Source organism: Pocillopora verrucosa, chromosome 2 (assembly GCF_036669915.1).
Source record: "Pocillopora verrucosa isolate sample1 chromosome 2, ASM3666991v2, whole genome shotgun sequence".
NCBI classification, from domain to species: Eukaryota; Metazoa; Cnidaria; class Anthozoa; order Scleractinia; family Pocilloporidae; genus Pocillopora; species Pocillopora verrucosa.
In genome coordinates, this window is record NC_089313.1 from 15,915,666 (window position 1) to 15,937,212 (window position 21,547).

General features: G+C 37.5%; 2 protein-coding genes across 3 annotated transcripts; both read left to right on the plus strand.

The window, feature by feature from the left end:
• Positions 1 to 1,189: 1,189 nt before the first annotated feature.
• On the plus strand, positions 1,190 to 13,063 carry LOC131786601 (uncharacterized). The gene is made up of 10 exons (XM_066162872.1): positions 1,190 to 1,416; positions 2,312 to 3,143; positions 7,485 to 7,648; positions 8,002 to 8,079; positions 8,635 to 8,706; positions 8,871 to 8,948; positions 9,506 to 9,577; positions 9,744 to 9,821; positions 10,004 to 10,075; positions 10,649 to 13,063. The coding sequence occupies exons 1-10, from the start codon at positions 1,254 to 1,256 to the stop codon at positions 12,706 to 12,708; spliced, it is 3,669 nt and encodes a 1,222-aa protein (XP_066018969.1). The 5' UTR covers positions 1,190 to 1,253; the 3' UTR covers positions 12,709 to 13,063.
• Positions 13,064 to 13,990: 927 nt separating this feature from the next.
• On the plus strand, positions 13,991 to 20,572 carry LOC131786658 (N-acetyltransferase ESCO2). 2 transcript variants are annotated; one of them, XM_059103729.2, is made up of 10 exons: positions 13,991 to 14,317; positions 14,882 to 16,142; positions 16,528 to 16,579; positions 16,976 to 17,107; positions 17,576 to 17,665; positions 17,890 to 17,967; positions 18,734 to 18,796; positions 18,890 to 18,960; positions 19,565 to 19,663; positions 19,926 to 20,572. In XM_059103729.2, the coding sequence occupies exons 2-10, from the start codon at positions 14,974 to 14,976 to the stop codon at positions 20,047 to 20,049; spliced, it is 1,878 nt and encodes a 625-aa protein (XP_058959712.2). In that variant the 5' UTR covers positions 13,991 to 14,317; positions 14,882 to 14,973; the 3' UTR covers positions 20,050 to 20,572. The 2 variants fall into 2 exon arrangements, with proteins under 2 accessions (XP_058959712.2, XP_058959711.2); XM_059103728.2 differs by having other exon boundaries at positions 14,901 to 16,142.
• The last annotated feature ends 975 nt before the right edge of the window (positions 20,573 to 21,547 follow it).

Genomic DNA, 21,547 nt, shown 5'->3' on the forward strand with positions numbered 1-21,547 from the left:
AATTGCTCAACCTAAACGGTGAAGAATATTATAAGATATTGATCATATTCTAAAAGAGAAAAAAAATTGTGAAATAAAGTAGTGCTTCAATATAATCCATGTTAATTAAGATGCAAACAAATGAAAAAGAATAGTTGTGATTGGCTCCTAACCTTGGACAAATATACAACTGATGGAGCAATTAAAAAAACATAGTCTATATACATGTAACATAACTCACTCGATATAATTTACGTCAAAACCTTGCTTATATTAAATATTTTTTCTATTTTAGATATAAATATATTGTCAATTTATTTGTGTTTTTTTTTTGGTTTTGCAGTTAGAAAAGGAAAATATTTGTTTTGTCTTGGTAATTATAATAATGGCATTACACAGCCACGACTGCGTCGCCGACAAAAACTTTTATTAAAATGATGAACTTAGTTTTATTTTGCGAGAGAACCGATGTCTTTACCATCTTAAATAGCGTCAGACCTCCACTTTAGTATAACATGTGAAAGGCGTCGTGGAGGTCCAAGTAGGAATGTGACTAATTTACTGTTAGGCCTCTCGATCTTAGACTATGCAACATTTGGGGATTTTACTTTGCTGTTTAGCAGAGGGAAACTGAGAACTCTACAAGGCTTTCAAACGCAGACCTATTGTTCTGTCTATTTAAGGCTTTTCTTTTAACACGCCCTCGTAGCAGTCTTCTCCCTGGTTTGCGTGAGGTCCCTAAACTTGGAATAACAAGGATGAGTAAATTTTTCAAAGACAAAACAAATTTTTTCAATTCCCCAGGTGCAGATGCAATTTGTGATGTGTTCCAAATTGCACTCATAATCAATTTATTTCTTGTTACTAATAAACATTTAATATAAACTTTTGTACTTAATTCCTATTAACTTCACTGTTTGAGATCAATTTAAATTGCTCACTGGATTAACCTGCTGAAATGTTTACATCACACCATTAATGACATCTATCCATGTACACTGAAGACTCAGAAGTTTAGTAAGAGGAAGATTTATCCGATATTGCTTAGATGACGCAACCACTTGAAAATATTGTGGAAACGATTAATCAAAATTGACTTAAAGGAGTCTTACATCAACACTCGAACTAAAATTACCTTCAAGTGCATAGTTCTGCCTTTTGCTTTCCGCGCACCTAAATATTATGTAAAACCACCGGCAGAGCCTAAAACCGTATAAAAGCGGGAGCATATCTCAAGAAATGAAACAAATCACAGCGCAAGGCAGCAGAGGAAAATGATGGAACGTTTTGATCTGTTGTCGTTGGTGCTCCTTATTGTTTTATCCTCGCTGACAGTTGTTCGCGCTAATGAAGAAAGCGTTTCCCTCGAAAGTGAGTTAGAGCAGATGAGTACTACCACAAAGTCAGAGGATTCTAACTCATTGGAATTTTTACAAGGTGAGGAGTTTAGGACTTGCTTTCTTTAACCAGTTGATTCCCAAGGGACTAAAGAGGAATTTCTTCGTACTTCATGAATACATTTTCGAGCAGAAAAGTAATGAGAAGAAAAAAAAATATAAATTAAAGATTATTGTTTGATTCAGCACCAAATTCCCGAGGCAACGGAAATCAAGAGAAACTTATGAGACAGAGATTCAGAGATTTGATATTTTGATCTTGCGGGGAGTGGAGAGGTTAAGCAGTCCTGGTGATTCGTGTAGCGACTTAAGAATAATTTCTCCTTACTTCATTAATACATTTTCAAGTAGAAAGGTAACGAGAAGAAAGAAAATATAGATTAAAGGATATTGTTTAATTTAGCACCAAATTCCCGAGGCAACTGAAATCAAGAAAAATTTTATTTAATATTTTTAACCTGCGGGGAAGGGTTAAGTGGTCCAGGTGCACGTGTAAACTTATTATAATCTCTGAAAAGACGAGTATTAATGATTGCTGATCATTGTAATATCGGCTTGAAACCTTGCATGATTGTCGAAATCTAAAAGTGCTAGCAGGCTAGTTTAACAAGAAAAAATTTTCAGAGGGGTGAGATTTAGTTAACATAAAACAGAGTCTGACAAGTAGAGAGCATACATCATTTCAATAGATAGATCAACTACAAATCTTGGATTCTTTAATGAAGAAAGAGGAAAAAGCTGTTAAATCTTTAGACCTGACATTGCTTGGCAGTTTCTAGCACATTAGATTTGTTATAAAGCACTCACAAATCACAGCTAAACAAAACAAGAACAAACAAGACTTTATTAGTGCTGAAAAAAAAGTTTCTGTTTGCAGATGAAACAACTGAATATTATCAGTCGAATTAATTTGGTGTTATCATTTTCATCCATAGATCAAAATAATGGCTTTAATATTGAGAAGAGACAAGGATTTCGCCCAAGACCTTATATTACCAATCGTGTCTGTCCTTACCGCATGCGCAACAGCCCGTTATGTTGTGCCGGAATGTTAATCGATAAGCCGTTGGTAAAAACCTGTTGCCGCGGGGTTATTGTGCTTAAAGGCCAGTGTAGTCGACGTATGGGCAAATGCGGTCGCAATTTATTTAATCGTAGATATGAGAAATGTTGCCGTCGGCAAGTTATTCCCAGACGAGAGAGTTGTACACGAAAGCGCTGTGGACGAACGAGGTACATGACTTTCTCCCATCAATGCTGCAATGGTAAAGTGATCCCTAAGGGAAAGACTTGTGTTCCATTTCCTGTAAAGACCAGATGTGGTAGTGTCCCTTTTAATCCACACAGATACAAGTGTTGTTTTAAACGAGTAGTGTCTCTACATTCCCCTTGTTCGTCTTGGACTCCTTGTGGACACACCTTCTACGATTCGCAACACCAGCAATGCTGTAACGGCCAAGTGCTATCTCTACGTTCACCCTGTATACCGTTTAAGTGTGGCGGCCTCAATTTCAATCCACGAAAGCAAAAATGCTGCAGTGGACAAATTTATCCCAAATTCCTGATGTGTCCAAATCCCTATCAACATCGATTTTGTGGAAGCAACATTTTCAATCCTTCGTTTCAACGGTGTTGCCGAGGATACGTCGTGGCTCCCCTGCGATCAACCTGTCGTAGATGTGGCCGTGACTTTTACATCCGATCTGGCTTCAAATGCTGCCATGGAAACCAAATTGTCCCTAATTTTGTTCGGTGCAATGCGTATGGGTAAACAACATTAGGTATTCACTCTGTATGGTTTATCAGAGTTCTGCAAGAATATTTTTATGCTTTTGTACTCTTTTGTAATGTATTAGTGCTCGATTGAAATTTCCCAATTGAAAGAACCTGAAGTTATAATCCGCAGCCTTTACCCAATGAGAATTTATTGATTTTATAATAAAATCATTTGCAACATGTTTTGAAATAATTTGTAGTCTCCTCGTAATGCTTAACATGGAGTTTGGAATATTTGATTTTTTATGAAAAAAGGTGGCCAGCCAATATCGATAATAACGAAAACCGGGAAAAAAGATGAGCTCATTGGCTTTTAAACCGCCTTGGTTTCTGCGATTTTGGGGGCGGAGAGAAAAATGAAAACTGCCCCCAAAATCGCAGACCGCCAGCAACGCAGGCTATATGGTTCATGGTAAATCATACTGGCTAACAGCACTGTAGTCCTCAATATTGAGCTGTTTTACAGCAGCAAACTATAGGAGTTCCATTTTAACCCGATTTCTTCGTATTGTGGGTAAATTTGATGAAAATGAACCTTTCGTGAATAGATGCACGGTGAATACCATATTTTTCTCACATATGGTTCTTTTTTTTGTTCTCATTTCTGATGACTGAATCGAACTTTTTGAATTACCCTTGAAGGTTCTACCTATAGTATAATATAGAATAAGGAGTAGACAGAAGTTATTTCAAAATTCAGTTGTTAAATTTTCTGCCTCTTTCCTCGAGTTTTCTGTATCATATACATTCTGGACATATCAGTTCAAAAAATTTAAACATCTCTCGTTGCGATATTCTTATGACTGCATTTGCATTCTCCTATTTCTCTGATTGTTCTCATTGAACTCAAATCAACGTCTGTGGCGCTAATCCAATTTCGTGAAGTCCCCATTAGCAGGAGGACACTCTCAATCGGGAAGCAGAAGAAAATTGTTCAACCGAGTTGTCTAGTAATTTGTTTGGTAATTGTTCAGTAATTCTTTTATTAATTCATTCGCTCTGACAAAAGGCTGACGCTCGAAACGTCAGTTTCGAAACTGTTAACAGTGGCCAATTTACGTTATCAACTCAGTTGATAATACCAAATTATCCTTTTATACTCTCCCACCGACGCAATGGTGGGAGAGTATGACAGTGGAAACTTATCCCTTACTGAGTTGTTTAGTAGCCGTGTAAGGCTGGTATGAATATGAACTGGTCTTTGTGAGAGTTTCAACATGCAACGTCTATTTTTAAGACGTCCATAAAAAGAAGTTTCCCAATTTATGATACAGGATCCATCAACAATGACAATGAACTTGCAATACAGGTGAAGTGAAGAAAAACAGAAAGGTCAAGGACTGCCCCATCTCACTAACTAGTTTACAAGTATCACACATTCGCTAAAGAAACAATAAATGAAATTCATATCAATATTGAGACTATATCAAGTATTCATCATTAGAGATGACTGACACATCCAATTTAAACAGCTTTTGTCTCGATGAGCAGTTTACCAAAAATAAAACAAACTGATGGTTCTAGAGTCATTTTGATGAAAACCTCAGAGGAGTTTCATAGTTGTGTGGTTTAATCAGCTGCGCCTGACAAGGGAGGAGTGAAAGTTTTGAAACATGGAATCTTGTTGAAAGAAACCTCCGATGGTGGAACAAGGTGTCACTAAACTGATGACTGGAGAATGTCTCGAATTATGACGATTCGTTACAACACATGTTAAAAAACAACAAAAAACGCTCATAACTGAACCAGAAACCGATGCAAACGGTAGTGATATTTGAATAATCGGTGGGCTCAAAGTAAGGATTGTACAATTTCAAGTGGATGCTACGATATCATCGAAAAATAGCTCTTTTGTTCGCAGGAGTCTCATAATATCCAGCAGCCAAACCGTAGAGCGTCACACGATCAAACTTGGCTATGCACAGAAAACGCGTATTTTAAAATAGACCCTATATATTTCAATTCCTTCTTACACTTAACCTTTTAAACCCTGACATCGGCACGAATATTCTCCATACTGTTCTTTGTACATTTCCTAGGGTGCTGAAAAGGAGAATTTGTTTAACAAATAAGTGCTTTTTAAGTTGGTGATCATGTTTAAGGTTATGTTTAAGGATCAGTTTTGATGATTCAACGACAATTTGTTCCATCTTTGGGGTTTCCCCCCTATCCATCCTAAGGATGAAGCTACCCATTTAATTCCATTGTATAAAGTCCTGTTACATCTATCTTGATCGCGGACGTTTCTACAATATACACTGCTATCTCGTTTTTGTCGAACGAGGCTGAACCGTATTGCTTGCAATATTGATTTAATTGGTAAACATTATGTTTTCTGTGTCAGAACGGACCCTTAGTAGAAAATCGGGTGTATCAGTAGAAAATGAGTGTTTCTGTTGCCATCATAACCACATTTTGAAAAAAAGGAAATAAACTTGTACCAAAGTCATTTTAAGGAAAATTTCACGGGTGCTTCTGCACTGTACAGTTTTATATTTCTTAGGTGGCTTTCAGAATGTGAGTAATATTCTGCTTCTGAAAGAACCACCTCGGCTAAGACATGAGATCGAGGAGGGCTCATTAATACATTAAATATTGTTTCAAGATCGATGACGCATTTTATTTGGAGTATCCATCAAATATCAAGTTGAAATACGCAACATTCAGCTTGAAATAGGTAAGATGAAGCTAAACAAGCCATAAAACTTGAAGTGTTTATGTTAGTTTACCAATTTGCGAAGTTCGATTTTGGCTTTAGTTTGAAATATCAATAAGAGACGTCTAAGCTTATCAGTGAACCTGAAATTCGCTCTGACGAAGAGCTAACGCTCGAAACGTCAGTTTTAAAAGCTCTTGAGGGTGGCCAATTTACACTATTGACTCAGCTGATAAATCAAAGTGAACTTGAACTTAAGATTAAACATACTGACATACAAAAAATGTAGTGCCCCTGATTTCGTCTTCAGGCTGTGAAAGTGGATCTTTTTGTAAACTCAGTTGAGTGTTTGATCTTTCAAAAATTTTGCAAGAACTATAATGACTTCACTCCGACTCGAAACGAATATTGATAATTTCTTCTTATCTCGAATTTAAGTCCTCTCAAGTGTGAAATTATTGCTATATTATTGTTGACGCAAATTGAGATTAAGGGTACTCATCAAAATTGATGAGTGATTGAAAACGTGACTTTCAGATTTAAATAGATCTGTCTGTAGCCAGAAGTAAACCATGCTCAGTTGAAGCCCCCTTTCTTGGGAAATTCTTAATTGATCTATGGTGGCAATTGTCCTCGTAGGTTTTCCTATTGAAATCTGATTAAAAAAAGGGGTTTGTACATCTTCTTTTTGGCTGAGCACCATGCAGTTGCGGTCGCAGACACTTTTTGGAATGTTGAGGTTTTCTTCGGTTTTCGTCAGAATATTCTCGACTCTGACGTATTTGGCGAGACTGCATAAGTGAGTTTATATGCTTACACAGGGTTCTCCTTTCAGCTTGTTTCAGTCTTGTTTGACGGATTGCATATATAGATATTACCTATGATACTTCCAATATCTTACGACGCTGGGACCTTTGAAATCCCAAAATGTTTAAAAGCTGAAAAAGTATTCTTGTCTTCCGATCTTTTTCTCTTAAACTCGTTGCAAAAGATATTTCCATCTTTAGTTCTTGTCACGCACTTTAATTCAACCCCGATGTTTTTCAGATTTTTTATCCTTGTCTTTAACTATGTTTTCTCTTTTTAGTCCTATGATTCAAACAAAGCATTCAGTTGTTTCCCCCCCCCCCCCTGTAAAAATGTACTTACACATCGTCACGCAAATCACTTCTGTTGACTATATCGCTAACAAGCTGAGGAAATCCTGACAAAAGTTTGGTATCGTATTATTAAGGGGCGGAAAGTTATCGCTGGTGTTTTAAAGTTCTAAATGAAATGTTCAACTTATTCCGGTCAACTGGTGCTAAATTTGTCGTTGAACGCACACCTCTAATTAGGTGATGATATAAAATTGTAGAGAAGCCAAACATAAACAATAAACGACCTGAAAATCTATGTAAACGATAAAGAGGTGCTTTAAAGAGAAACCTGCAGTAATCACGTATCGTGATGTTAATTTAGTACCTCAGGTAAAAATAATTTCGCTCCTTTTTTAATCTGTTGGTATGTATTCTTAACATCAAGCCCCTAAGGGCAATATATGCATGTAAATATAAAAGTTCTGATTTCTTTTTTCAGCGTGGTCAGCGTATATTAAGAGGACGAGGACAGTATATAAGGGAGTGGTTTTTTTCTTTTCTGACATTAGTCATCTGAACTTAGTGTTATTGACTAAAAATGGCCCGTATTCTGTGTGGAATCACAGTTTTAATTCTTGCGCTTTCTCCACTGTTGTTGGCAAATGCCGAAGAGAAGATTTTATCCAGCGAAGAACTTCAAACAAACGACCAAGAGGTCCATGAAGACGAAGCTTTATCTCATTCAAATGAGATGCAAGGTGGTAAGTCAGACCTAAATCGTGGTTGATTCACGTGTCGTTCTATACTTTTCTCATCCTGATTTTCCTCGCGATTTGTTAGCTGCTGTAATCGTACCTGCGTCGAGTGAATAATCCCTAGGAAACCTTGTTAGCAAAGTTAAAACGCTGTTACCTTTTCCTTGAATTTTTAAAAGTTATTTTTTCTTCTCTGTGGAGACAAAACTGTTCCTCAAAATGAGCTCTTTATCTGGCTGCGAGCTGTGTGAGTGATGCTATTAGTGAGGGTAGTGCACTGAGATTTAGCTGGCAAAGGTAGCATTTATATGCGAATAAAAAAGCCAAAACGTGAAATTAACAAAATGTCATCCTTTTAGGACCCAACGAAAACAAAGAAGATGAAAGTCCCCAACAGGAAAGTGAAGACATCACTGACGAAGAAAACCATGAAGCTGGTAAGAAATTATGTCCATCAGCAAGACACTAAAGGATTTTTCCTCTGTAAAATTAGTAAGGTTTTATGATGTAATGTTTTGAAATAGCTGTTATATTATCACAGCTAGGTAATGCAAAAATTTGCAAGTTTTTTCGTTTAAAATCGAAATTACCCTTGCAAATCACGACCCCTTAAGACTTATTTCGGAGTTAAGAATTTAGAAGCAAATAGTACGACTTGATCACTATCTGCACTGCACTGATCGTTTTGGTTCGGCGACGACTACCCTGTTGAAGGGATCCTGGAGCTTGCTACTCTGTTGTAATAGATTTATAACAAGAAGGAGTTTCTGCGCGAGACGAATACCAACGATGTCTAAAACTATTTTTTTAGTCTGTCTAAAGAGTCAATCGATGTTTCACAAATTTCGCGGTTGATTCGCTCCTTATTTACAACTCCCGTTTATGTTGTATGTTCATAAACACCGACTGTTGTAAATGTAAACTTTTCCACAAAATTACTAGATAACAGTGTATTTATTTAAAAGATAAACCAATTATTTTCTCTGTTTCAGTAGAAGTAAGCGAAGATTATAATGGAGAGGAAGACTTTCCGGAAAAAACGGAGGACAGCTTTGATGATGAAGGTAAAGTTTCATTCATGACTCCCTTTAATGGTTGCTTTTCAATTGAGCAGTGTGATCAATTCAACAAATATATCTTTTTTTGCACTGAAATTTAGCTGGCAAAGGTAACATTTATGCGAATAAAAAAGCCAAAACGTGAAATTAACAAAATGTCATCCTTTTAGGACTCAACGAAAACAAAGAAGATGAAAGTCCCCAACAGGAAAGTGAAGACATCACTGACGAAGAAAACCATGAAGCTGGTAAGAAATTATGTCCATCAGCAAGACACTAAAGGATTTTTTCTCTGTAAAATTAGTAAGGTTTTGTGATGTAATGTTTTGAAATAACTGTTAAATTATCACAGCTAGGTAATGCAAAAATTTGCAAGTTTTTTCGTTTAAAATCGAAATTACCCTTGCAAATCACGACCCCTTAAGACTTATTTTGGAGTTAAGAATTTAGAAGCAAGTAGTACGGCTTGATCACTATCTGCACTGCACTGATCGTTTTGGTTCGGCGACGACTACCCTGTTGAAGGGATCCTGGAGCTTGCTACTCTGTTGTAATAGATTTATAACAAGAAGGAGTTTCTGCGCTAGACGAATACCAACGATGTCTACAACTATTCTCTTTAGTTTGTCTAAAGAGTCAATCGATGTTTCACAAATTTCGCGGTTGATTCGCTCCTTATTTATAACTCCCGATTATGTTGTATGTTCATAAACACCGACTGTTGTAAATGTAAACTTTTCCACAAAATTACTAGATAACAGTGTATTTATTTAAAAGATAAAACCAATTATTTTCTCTGTTTCAGTAGAAGTAAGCGAAGATTATAATGGAGAGGAAGACTTTCCGGAAAAAACGGAGGACAGCTTTGATGATGAAGGTAAGGTTTCATTCATGACTTCCTTTAATGATTGCTTTTCAATTGAGCAGTGTGATCAATTCAACAAATATATATTTTTTGGCACTGAGATTTAGCTGGCAAAGGTAGCATTTACATGCGAATAAAAAAGCCAAAACGTGAAATTAACAAAATGTCATCCTTTTAGGACCCAACGAAAATGAAGAAGACGAAAGTCCCCAACAGGAAAGTGAAGACATCACCGACGAAGAAAACTATGAAGATGGTAAGAAATTATGTTCATCAGCAAGACACTAAAGGATTTTTTCCCTGTAAAAATTAGCAAGGTTTTATAATGTAGGGTTTTAAAATGGCTGTTAAATTATCACAGCTAGTTAATGAAACCCAAACTTACTAGATAACAGTGTATTTGTTTAAAGGATATATTAATTCTTTTCTCTGTTTCAGTAGAAGTAAGCGAAGATTATAACGGAGTTGAAGGATTTCCGGAAAAAACAGAGGACAGCTTTGATGATGAAGGTAAAGTTTCATTCATGACTCCCTTTAATGATTGTTTTCCAATTGAGCAGTATGATCAATTCAACAAATATATATTTTTTCGCAATTGAGCTCGTTCTCAACGCATAATTCCGCTTAGTTAGTCATTTCCAGAATCAAAGGGGTCATTGCATCTCCATAACTAGTTTATTAAAGTTCCCGTTCATAGTACAACTCCTATGGTTACTTAACCCTTTAACCCTTGGAGTGACCGGCATCTAATTTCTCCTTACCACATCACCCCTGAATCAAACATTAAGGTCAGGAGAATAAAGGAACTGATCACCAAATAGAGAAGCTCTTGATCGCTGGAAAAATTCTCCTTGTCAGCACCTTAGGAAATGTTTAGAGAACAGTATGGAGAATATGAATACTGGTGTTAGGGTGCAAAAGTTTAATTCATGCACCTATGTAAAGCTCATATGATTTTCAGAGTTGGCCTGTTCAAACTTCGCTCTATTTTGAAGCTTGGATCACCAAGTTCTTAAGGTAAACGTAGATCCGAACTGTGTATTTTCGTTTAAATGATGAAAGATCTTTTGTTATCTCAAACAGGCGAGATTCCAAATGACATGAAAAGGTCGCGAATATTTCTCCGTAAATGTGGAGGTCATGCATACAACCGCTTCAAACAGAGGTGTTGCTTTAAACAACTGATTCCATTCGGAGTGAGGTGCATCAGGCTGAGGTGCGCAAAAATACCTTATCTTTCTTTCAATCAACAATGCTGCAATGGTCAAGTAATTCCGAAGACTTCGAAGTGTATACCTCAGTCTCAACAGTGTGGCCAACTTCCCTACAACTCACAGAGTCACAAATGTTGCTTTGGTCAAATAATACCAATTCAAGTTCCTTGTTCAAGATTGCCCTGTAAACAATCCGCCTACGTTTCTCACACTCAGCAATGCTGCAACGGTCAAGTCATTCCCAAGACCTCGAAGTGTATACCTCAGTCTCAACAGTGTGGCCAACTTCCTTACAATTCACGGAGTCACAAATGTTGCTTTGGTCAAATAATACCAATTCAAGTTCCTTGTTCAAGATTGCCCTGTAAACAATTCGCCTACGTTTCTCACACTCAGCAATGTTGCAACGGTCAAGTCATTCCAAAGAGTACACCGTGTAAACCGCCCACGACGTCGGCTCGATGTGGTAGCTTTTACTATAATCAAAACACACACAAATGTTGCTTCAACCAAATTCTGCCGATCCATGTCCCCTGTATCAGACTACCTTGCAGACGAGCATACTACGTTCCCTACACTCAACAGTGCTGCCACTTACGAGTCATTCCTAAAGCTGTACCTTGTCCTCAACTCCCGACCTCATTTCAATGTGGCGGTTTTTCCTACGCTCCACAGACTCATAGATGTTGCTTTGGGCAAATTGTACCCTTCCATGTTCCTTGCACAAGACTTCCTTGCGGACAGGCCTTCTATGTCTCTCATACTCAACAATGCTGCAATTCTAAAGTCATCCCAAAAGCTGTACCTTGCATTCCATCCCCGGTGCCCCTTCAATGTGGTGGCTTTGCCTACGATCCTCAGACCCACAAGTGTTGTTTTGGCCAAATTGTACCGTACCAACTTCCCTGTAACAGACTATCTTGTGGACAAGCTTCCTACCTTCCTTATACTCAACAATGCTGCCATTCTCGAGTCATCCCTAGAGCTGTGCCTTGTCCGCAATTCCCGACCTCATTCCAGTGTGGTGGCTTTGCTTACGATCTAAACACTCATAAATGTTGCTTTGGGCAAATTATACCCTTCCATGTTCATTGTACAAGACTTCCTTGCGGACAGGCCTTGTATGTATCTCATACTCAACAATGCTGCAGTTCTAAAATCATTCCGAGAGCTGTACCTTGTGTTCCATCTCCTGTGTCTCCTCAGTGTGGTGGCTTCGCTTTCAACTCACTGACCCACAAATGTTGTTTCAACCAGATACTTCCCATTCATGCTCCTTGTACCAGACTACCTTGCAGACAAGCCCTATACGTCCCCTATAGCCAACGTTGTTGCCGTGGTCAAGTTATTCCAAAAACCATTCCATGCACGCCATTTCCGACCCCGTTCCGATGTGGTGGTTTTTTCTACAATCCCCGGACCCACAGATGTTGCTTTGGTCAGATAGTGTCTCACCATGTTCCATGTAACCGATTACCCTGTGGCCAGTCTCTCTATGTCCCTCATACTCAGCAATGTTGCCATGCTCAAGTTATTCCCAGGACCGTACCTTGCTCAGGATCACCACTTCCAAACAAGTGTGGAGGCCTTCCATACAATCCACAGATTGAGAGCTGTTGCTTTGGGCAGAAAGTACCCATCCAAGCCTTCTGTACCCGACTGCCATGTGGACAAGCTTTCTACGTTCCTCACACTCAGCAATGTTGCCATTATCGAGTTCTTCCCAAAAATGCACCATGCTCCCCATTTCCGATTCCTTCCCGGTGTGGGGGCGTTTCTTTCGATCCAACGACACAAAAATGTTGTTTTGGTCAAATAATTAATCACCAACTTCCCTGTTACAGGCTCTTTTGTGGTAATGTCTTGTACGTTCCTCACACTCAAAAGTGCTGCAACTCCCAAATCGTTTCCAATCGTTTACAGTGTTAATTTCATTAATTTTCGTTTGAGGAAGATTTTTATTTTCTTTGACGTTATCTTGTATAACAGATTTTTTTTCGCTGATAGTAAAAAGGTTAAGGGATTCTACTTAAGCGTCAGGCTTTTTCCTAAATACATTATCAGTAAAAGCGGATGATTGATAACGACAACATTGGTGGACAAACCATGTCTACCTTTTATAGCCTTTCTTTCACAAGCCACTGACGTGACTATTTGTGAGTAATTCCTTAAGCTATCAAGCAAAAAGACCAATAAAGATCTTCTACTTGATCATGGATTTGTCAGACTTGGCTTTCGTTTCCATCATTTGTATTTATTATAATCTGTACCTCGTAACTTTCAAATCGGGATTATCAGGCTAGGAAACACAGATATACCTTTCTCTAAGATAGGCGACTCCAAACAGTCTTGATAACGTCCAAGGAACTTAAAATCATTCCTCCGCTTAGAGGGAATCCCGTGGCTCGCCAGAAAGATTATGAAAGTATAAGATTATGCCTGTTTGTGGGGATCATCTTCTTTCTTTCGTTCCGACTTGATATCGACTTAGATTTTGACTTAATGAAGCATTTTCTTTCGAAAAGTAAAAAGGAAAAGAAAAAAAAAAGTAAAAACCTAAATAGCACTTGGGTTTCACTCTTACCAACGAAATATTCGCCAATTAATTTGGCTCCAGTAGAATCCAAAAGTGACACGCTACAGTATTATCTCTATCATCTCGTGAAGTTCTCTTGACTTTGTAGCCGAGTACTAGGTTCGCGTTTTGTTCATTGCTATGACAGTTTTTGTTGTTACTGGTTTTCTTTACAAAGATTTTTAATCGCCCTCTCCCTCAGAGGTAGATACATACAGGGTCTACATCATTGTATGAAGGAGGAAGAAGTCTTACATATTAAATTAGTACTCACTTAGTTAGCGTGCCTCATCTCCTCACCACAAGTTCTCCTCTCATCTGTCGTAATATCCACAGCTCTGATTATAAGCTGATGATTGTATTCCTCGCTCCTGACATTTCTGTGTTTTGAAGTTGATGGATGTTATCATCTGAGGGAAAAGTGTACGAAATGGTACTTTTTCTCTTTCATAAGGAAAACAACATACACCATGCTGTTCATTACTACGGTACTTTTCCACAGGAATGTCATAATTTATCTCAAGTCGGAAATCAGGGATTAATCCTTTCCCTCCCTTCCAAACAGGCCTGGATGCCCAGCTGTTCAACAACCCATAACTCCCTACGAGCATATTGCGCGCGAAAATTCATGCCATGTTCGAAAAGCGACAAAATGGCGGATGACAGGAAATGCAATGCCCTGTTTGAATGACTTGTTCGGCGTCCAGAGAATTGGGACCGTTGTCAAGTTAATGATAAAAGGAGAACTTTGGTTCTTTCTCAGAAGAAACAAATGTTAGGCCATCGATTTGAGATCATTGTCACTGTAGCATAATTCCTTAAAATCTCTTCGTCATTTCTATTTCGAACTTTTCACCGTCCGGACGAATGAAACCTTGCAATGGCCAAAGGAAAGATTTCGGCTTCTTCAAGAAAACCTGCGGTGTTTGGTAGGAATATCAGACAAATCAGTCAAACCGAGAGGTAGGTGTTTTGCTGCACACATGCCGTGATGTTTGAAGTCTATCATTAACCGAGTTTCGAATTACATAAATCCGATTAGCAATATATAGTTCTGTAAATCCGATTTTTTCCTCGCACCGATTGATTATCAAAGTCATTATGGAGATTTTTTTGTGAACTGTGTATAGTATATCGTTTGCTGAAGAACGAGTGATGAGGGTTTATTTAGTTATCTAGACAGTATACACATTCAATACATTGTACAATGTATAATATATACGTATTTTGCAGCTCTGGGTAATATGGTAAATCGTTCGATAGATTTTATTTCGTTTGGTACAAACATATCAAATTTTGGGCAAGATTTCTTTGCAACTTCTTGCTTCACTATGCCTACAGTTTCTGGATAAAAGAAAGCGTTGCCAGGGTCAATAGTATGCTTTTGGGTCTACAGCTTTGTTTCAGAAGAGTATGGGGTCAAAGATAAATCTTTCCATATTCCGTTTGCCCTGTAAGTAAATATCTCCCCAGTTGCATTTATTTTACAGTTTCTTATTTGTTTACTTACATTCTTATTAATTTTAGGTCTGTTTACTTTTTGTAGACTGAAAGTTATAGCACAGAAAGTGACAGTTGGGCTAACCCCATCTGATCTGATCACAGATATTGACTGTGAGATGTTTGCTTCTAAAACTGAAGGGTCATCCAATAGTGAGAGATCTCAGTCACCTGAGGAAGACCTAAATTGTCTTCACATACAAAATGATGCAACATCTCGGACAATTACTAACAACCAGGACTACAACGGATCAGAAGAAATTAGAACCAGTGAGATTTTGCAATTGCAATCAAATGGCTTCACCCCACTTGGCTTTTATGGATCAAGGAGCAAAAATTTCACTCCAAATATGAAGTTATTTGGTCTAAACAGTGAAAAAAACTTGTCGAAAGAAAATGAAGACTTGCCAATAAATAACTTGTGTGGAGTGAAGAGAAAATTGAAGAGGGAAAGAAGTTCAAAAAAAGTTAGTAAAAAGCGCAGAACTACTAGTGGTACTAAACAGCACAAAAATATGACCAATAAAGACAAATTGAACTCAGATGTTAATGACAAGGATGTTCTTGTTGACATTGATCATAAGGATATTCTAAGCAAGAGCCAAAAAGAACCCTATGAATTGGTAATGAAAACTGTTAAAGAAATCAAAGATAGCCATGAAGGTGTTGTAACACCACAGTCAGAGTATGATTCAGAAGAAAGTGGAATTGTTCCTATTTGCAGGAAGCCAAAATCAAATATAGATATAGCAAAATCAGTTATAAGTGAAGTTGAATCTACTTGTTCAGAGACAAGTCTTTGCAGTGGACCTGGCACAGTCTTGGATGGCTTTTGCTTACAGAAAAATGGAAATGAATACTACTTCTCTAGTTCAAGCAATGTATCACCAGTACAATTAACACCATCTAGTGAGAGCACTGATGAAGAAGAAGAAGGAATTGCAATAACACATCACACAATAAACCCTCACCAGACTTGTACTGAACAAAATGAAAGGGTAGAGGTGACACTGCTGGATTGCAATGAAAATGTAAGTGACTCGAGGTCAAGTGTTTCACTTTCAACATCATCTCCAGATGCTACTGAAAGTGTTTTTACACCACAATTGTCAGGCAAGGAAGATGAATCCAGCTCATCCAAAAGTTCTCCTGAACATCAAGCTTCCATCATGAGATATTTCAGATCATTACCAGGTCCAAAGTGCAAAACAAAGACAGTTGGAAATGGGATTCCTTCTTCATCAACTGGACACTCATCTGCAGAAAATTCACAGGAGAGCAAAAACAGGTTGGGTTTGAGGCTGTATGTCTATGTATCATGGAGAGACTAGCCTACTGTATGTGTTTCAGAAAATCTGCATGATGTCTACAATTATAAGCTTTCAGCTTCAGATATATGCTTCACTAGTCAATGGCTATGGACAGTGTATTTGATGCTGCTACTCAATAGGGAAATATTTCTGTGTGACCCCTCTCTTTTCTAAAACAAAGCCTTAGTCCCAAAGGTAACCTATCATTCCTAACATGATTTTGGTTTATCAAAGAACTGTATCCATGATGAAGTGTGGGCTTATTCAGAAAACTTGCGCTGAATGGTTCTATAAAGAAGCATGCTTAGTTTTGGAATGGCTCAATATTTACTATTATGAAATATGTTTTGCAAATTGTTTTAGAATCACTCTAGGAAAGAAAAAGTCTGGAAAAAAGCAAGAACAAATGTATTTGGTAAGTTGCAAATGGTTTGTTTCAATACAACACTGTGGTTTCATAAAGATAGATCTCACCTCCAGTTCAGACACTAAAAATCACTTGCTTTGAATGGAGACTTGTTCATGTCAGGTATTGTAGTCTCTGGATAATGTATTTAAGTCTGCTATTTTGCCTTGAAATATCCTTGTTTTTTTTAGGATGAGTATAGGGATCATGATGTTTCAACTGTATACTGCTAACCTTCATTTAGCAATGAGGTCAACCACATGTGCTTGAACAATCCACATGAAAATTGACTTCAGTAATGTCTACATTTTATGAAACCTAAAACTGCAACCTTTTTTCACTCTATTTTACTTTTGTTGTTGTTGTCATCGTTGTTGTTGTTGTTATTTTTGTTGTTGTTGTCAGGACTTGGGCCAAAAAGACTTTGGACATGTTACTTGCCCTACCTGTGGTATGGTATATACCAGAGCCCAGCCTGATGATGAAGCTGCTCACATTAGACATCACAAGAGCTTTGTCAATGGACTGAAATTTACTGTAAGTTATATACAGCTGTAAATGCACTTGAAGTAGAAGATTGGATCTTAGCAACGTTTAACTCCAATGACTGGTTAAGCTGTACATGCTGTTACATAGAATACACCTCACTTGAAACATTCACATCTCCAAGAATAAAGAAATGGAGTTTCTAATGTTCATAAAATCTTTTTTAGTATTTCTGATACCATTTTGTGACAAGTGTACATTGTCAGTAGAGGCAGAGGTTTTCTTCAGCCGTGAGTTGGCTTCAATGAGCAAGAGAAAATTTTATTCAGGACCAAAATTTGTTTCTTGAAGGAGATGGCACCCAAATAGGTCTCAAAAGAGAGGTTAACCATTATTAAGGGGTGCAAATTCACCACGAAACTTATTATCACTTTGGTTTTAAGTGAGTAGGGTATGTCTGTTATCTAGTTTTTAAAATCTGATGATGTAAAGTTTTATATCTCTTATTTTATTTGTCAGGGCTGGAAGAATGAGTGTGTAGTGAAAGAGTACCATGATGGCAGAGTAATTATGGTTGGCCCAGATGACCCACGCCTCCACCTCAAAAAGGTTTGATGAACTACATAACCCTAGACCCTTGTTGGCTAAAGAAATACCCCCTAAGCTGTTATTTTTCTTTCTTCTTGTCACATTTATCCTAGAAAATGTGTTAATTTTCCAAGGAGTTTTTCCTTTTTTTTAATCACTTCTGGGAGTGAAAGGACAAACCACTAATTCCTAAAAATATTCATTAAATTCCTGATGAGTTTTTAAACTTTGCTGTCAAATTTTAGATTGAAGAGGTCCGCAAAGTTGTTGACAGTGAGTTAGGCTTTGTAGCAGATGTACCTTATAGAAGATCTGGAGCTAAGGTTAGTGATAATCAATTACTGCTGCAGTCAGGAAGGGTTATATGATCAAGTTCCTGGCCATCCTGTCTTTCTCTTCATGTAAAAAAAACAGTGTTTATCACAAATTAATGTGGATTTAATGGCAAATCAGTCAGTCAATCATAAAAAAAGATAGGCATTAAAACTGTGAAGCTCTTTGTGCTGTTTGAACTTACCAGCAATTTTCTAAAGTATAAAATTAAAGCTAAGAGATAATTTATGGTTATTTGCTATAATTCTAGGATATTTACAAGTGAATTAATTAAGGTAATGTGGTATTTGAAATACTGGTTTTCTCTCAGAGAAAGGATTAAGACTAATTACAAAACTCAATGTACATATACATAGGATTCTTATAGATTCAGATATTAAACCTTGACTTCAGAGGAGGACATGTAAGGGCCAGTTATTACATGAGGTCTAACCCAAACTGCTGTTTTAGGCAATCAGAGGGCCTCATGTAATCTCTGTAGGTGGGTTGTTTTCAGTAAATTAATGTCCTTCCACCGCTAGCTTATGACCCTCTTGACACTGTTCACAAAAATAAATGTTCAGACAAAAGATTCAGCTAAATTCAAGATAGTTTAGAATGCAGTTTTATTGAACCACAGCTAAAATTCATTTGAATATAATGGACCCTAAATCTCTTGATAATCTGATATCCTGGCTGACAGACCAGGGACCAGTTTGATTGTTGCCTACATTCAACACAGTTAGGAATTAAAATGTCCTATGGTCTTGTTTACAGATTTTTCTTTTCATAACAAGAAAAAAAGTCATTGGATGTGCTGTTGCAATTCAGATTGATCAGGTATGATGAGAATTTTCATTTTTCTTTCCAGCTACATTTCTACCTTGTGATTCAACATGCAAAGATATGTCTCAATAAATGTCTTTTCCTTAGGGCTATCCTGTGTTACCATCGCCTGGAGAATCGTCTACCCCAGAAAAACAGATTGCAGCCTGGTGTTGCAGGTATCAAGTGACATGCGGCTTGTCAGCATGTTAATGATTTTATTGTTGTTAGAGACTTAGGCTTGAGCTCTAGTCCATTATTGAAAATGGATCATGATCCAGTCCAACTTTTCATGTTCATTTTGAAAATGGGGTACAAATAAGAAAAAGATATTGATATTTTTAATCGTGTCTCAGCTCCATGTGATGATTTTAGATCCTGGCATGAAAAGCACTGCTTTGCTATTGAATTTTGTGTACAATCAGGTCCAAGAAACATGGCAACAACTTATTAGAAATAAATTTTTTGTAGGTTTCTCAATCATTGCTCTTTATTAAGTGATAGCCAATAGTCAGCATAAGGAGCTCATCAGAGAACAGGACTGGGTTCATCTTTCTTATTCTCAGAATTGCAGTGTAGTCCTACTATAAATATATATAATTTCAGGTTCCTTTCATGTAACATATTTTGTAATAAATTATCACGATGGAATTTCCTTTTGAATCTTTTAGCATTATTTTTGAAATCAGTGATGCCTGCCATTTGAATGAATTTTATCATGAAGTTGTTTTGCACATCAACACGTGTATTTTTTGTTTTTTTGTTTGTTTGTTTTCTCGAAAGTACCACCCCTCAGTCAGCACAGTGTGGTATCAGCAGGATATGGGTTCACAGTCAGTACAGAAGGAAGAAAGTGGCCACGAGATTATTGGACTGTGTAAGGTGAGAACTAGGGGATTGCTCCCTATCAAAATCGGTTCGTAGAGTAATTTCCAATCTAGTGTCAAAAGTGATCTTGGATGGCATTGATTTTACCGCCTTACGCTCCGTCATTGGGCTAGAAAACTCGCGCCATCCTGTCAACCAATCAGGTGCCAGCTAAAACTAATCACGACTTGGTCGCCTGCGTTTTTCCGCGCTTTGAGATTGTTTTGCTGCTATTTAGTTGAGCTCTCATCGAGTTCTCTTTTTTTATCTCTCTCAGAACAAACTTCATTTATGGCTGCATTATTCCCAGAGAGCTGGTAGCGTTTTCTGATCCTACACCAGATGGCAAGCGACTCGCTAACAGTTATGCGGGGACTTCCCAGTTTCTTGTGTTCCGATAGTTCAAGAAAGATGTCCCTGAATTCACGATTTTCGCGAATTTTTAAGACTTTAATTCGCATTGAACCAGTTTGCTCTTCTCTTTAAGGGTGTCAACATTCTTGGAACACCTGAGGTTTCTCCGAATCTGCGTACTTTTAGTCAGGAGAGAGTGCTATTTATGTTATACCGTTGGTAAAAAATAAGTTTTTAATCTGCTTGTTCCCCACCCCTCCCCGACTGCATCCCTCACGCTAACCCAAGGGCCACGTCCGAAATATTTAAAGCAAACAAACGCGCATGTTGTCAGTGCAGCAACTGAAGCACTTTATTAACATTTTTTAGTGTAATGCAATCGGAAAAAAACCGGGGGTTCAGTCAGTTATCAGAGACAGACTGTCGAAGAGTTGAAGGAATTTTAAAATTTTCCCGCAAGGGAAGTGCTTTAGTGATTTTATGTAGTGGGGTAATTAAGATATTAGAGTACTGCTTCGTTTTCAGAATATTTTTGTAAACTTGAAGAAAGTAATAAAATTTATTTTTTAGAAATGCAATGGTTTACGCCGTTATAATTGCGCTTCTGGCATAGGCAGAATCTATTATCCCACGTTTAATTCTTGGTTGTCTTGTCGTTTTAGCTATTTCAGACTTGTGAATGATGATAGGGATTGCCTCGATATTGTTTTGATTGGTTTCTTTGACCCTTTAACTCCTACGAGTGACCAAGACAGAATTTCTCCTTACAATATCAATTAAATATCAGGTCAGTGATGAGAATAAAGACAAAATCAATTTGGGGATAATTAGTTGATCCAATACTAAATTCTCTGAACAAACATAAGAATTTTATGGTTGACAGTAAGGAGAATTTCAAATTTGACCTGGGAGTTAAATTGTTAATGCATTGAGTGGAGAAATTTTGCTGAAGTTTCATGTGGTGAGCTCGAGTGATTTGCTGCGTGTTTGATGTGGGTAACCTATTAAACCAGGCCGTTAGCAACGCCCCAGAATGCATCTGCTCCAACCCTTAACCCTTAAAACCCTAAGAGCGAACAGCATCTCATCTCTACAGTAATACTTCTGAGTCTTTCACTAAGATCAAGCTAAGATCATGAGGATAAAGGAAATGACTGTCATCTTAAGTTTTGATTGATAAATGAATTCTCTTTGTGAGTACCAAAAAGAAACCTATAGAAGAGTATGGAGAATATGGATGCTAAACAAACAAACAGGGTTAAGTGTGATTAGCATCTAATTATTCGTGACAGTTTCCCTATTTCCTATTGATGATCGTTAACAGAAGAGGCTCCTAAAAATTCAAATTCTCTTCCTTAGTATCATAGAAAATGTATGGAGAACAGTATGGAGAAGATAGATTCTGGTGTTAGGGTGTAGAGAGGTAACGGGAAGAAAGTTTACAGCGTAACGATTCTCAGGTCACCGCAACTGAATTGCTTTATTCAACGTATTTATCAGTTCATTATATTTTCCTACCTGTTCTGTGACCCACAATAAGTAATT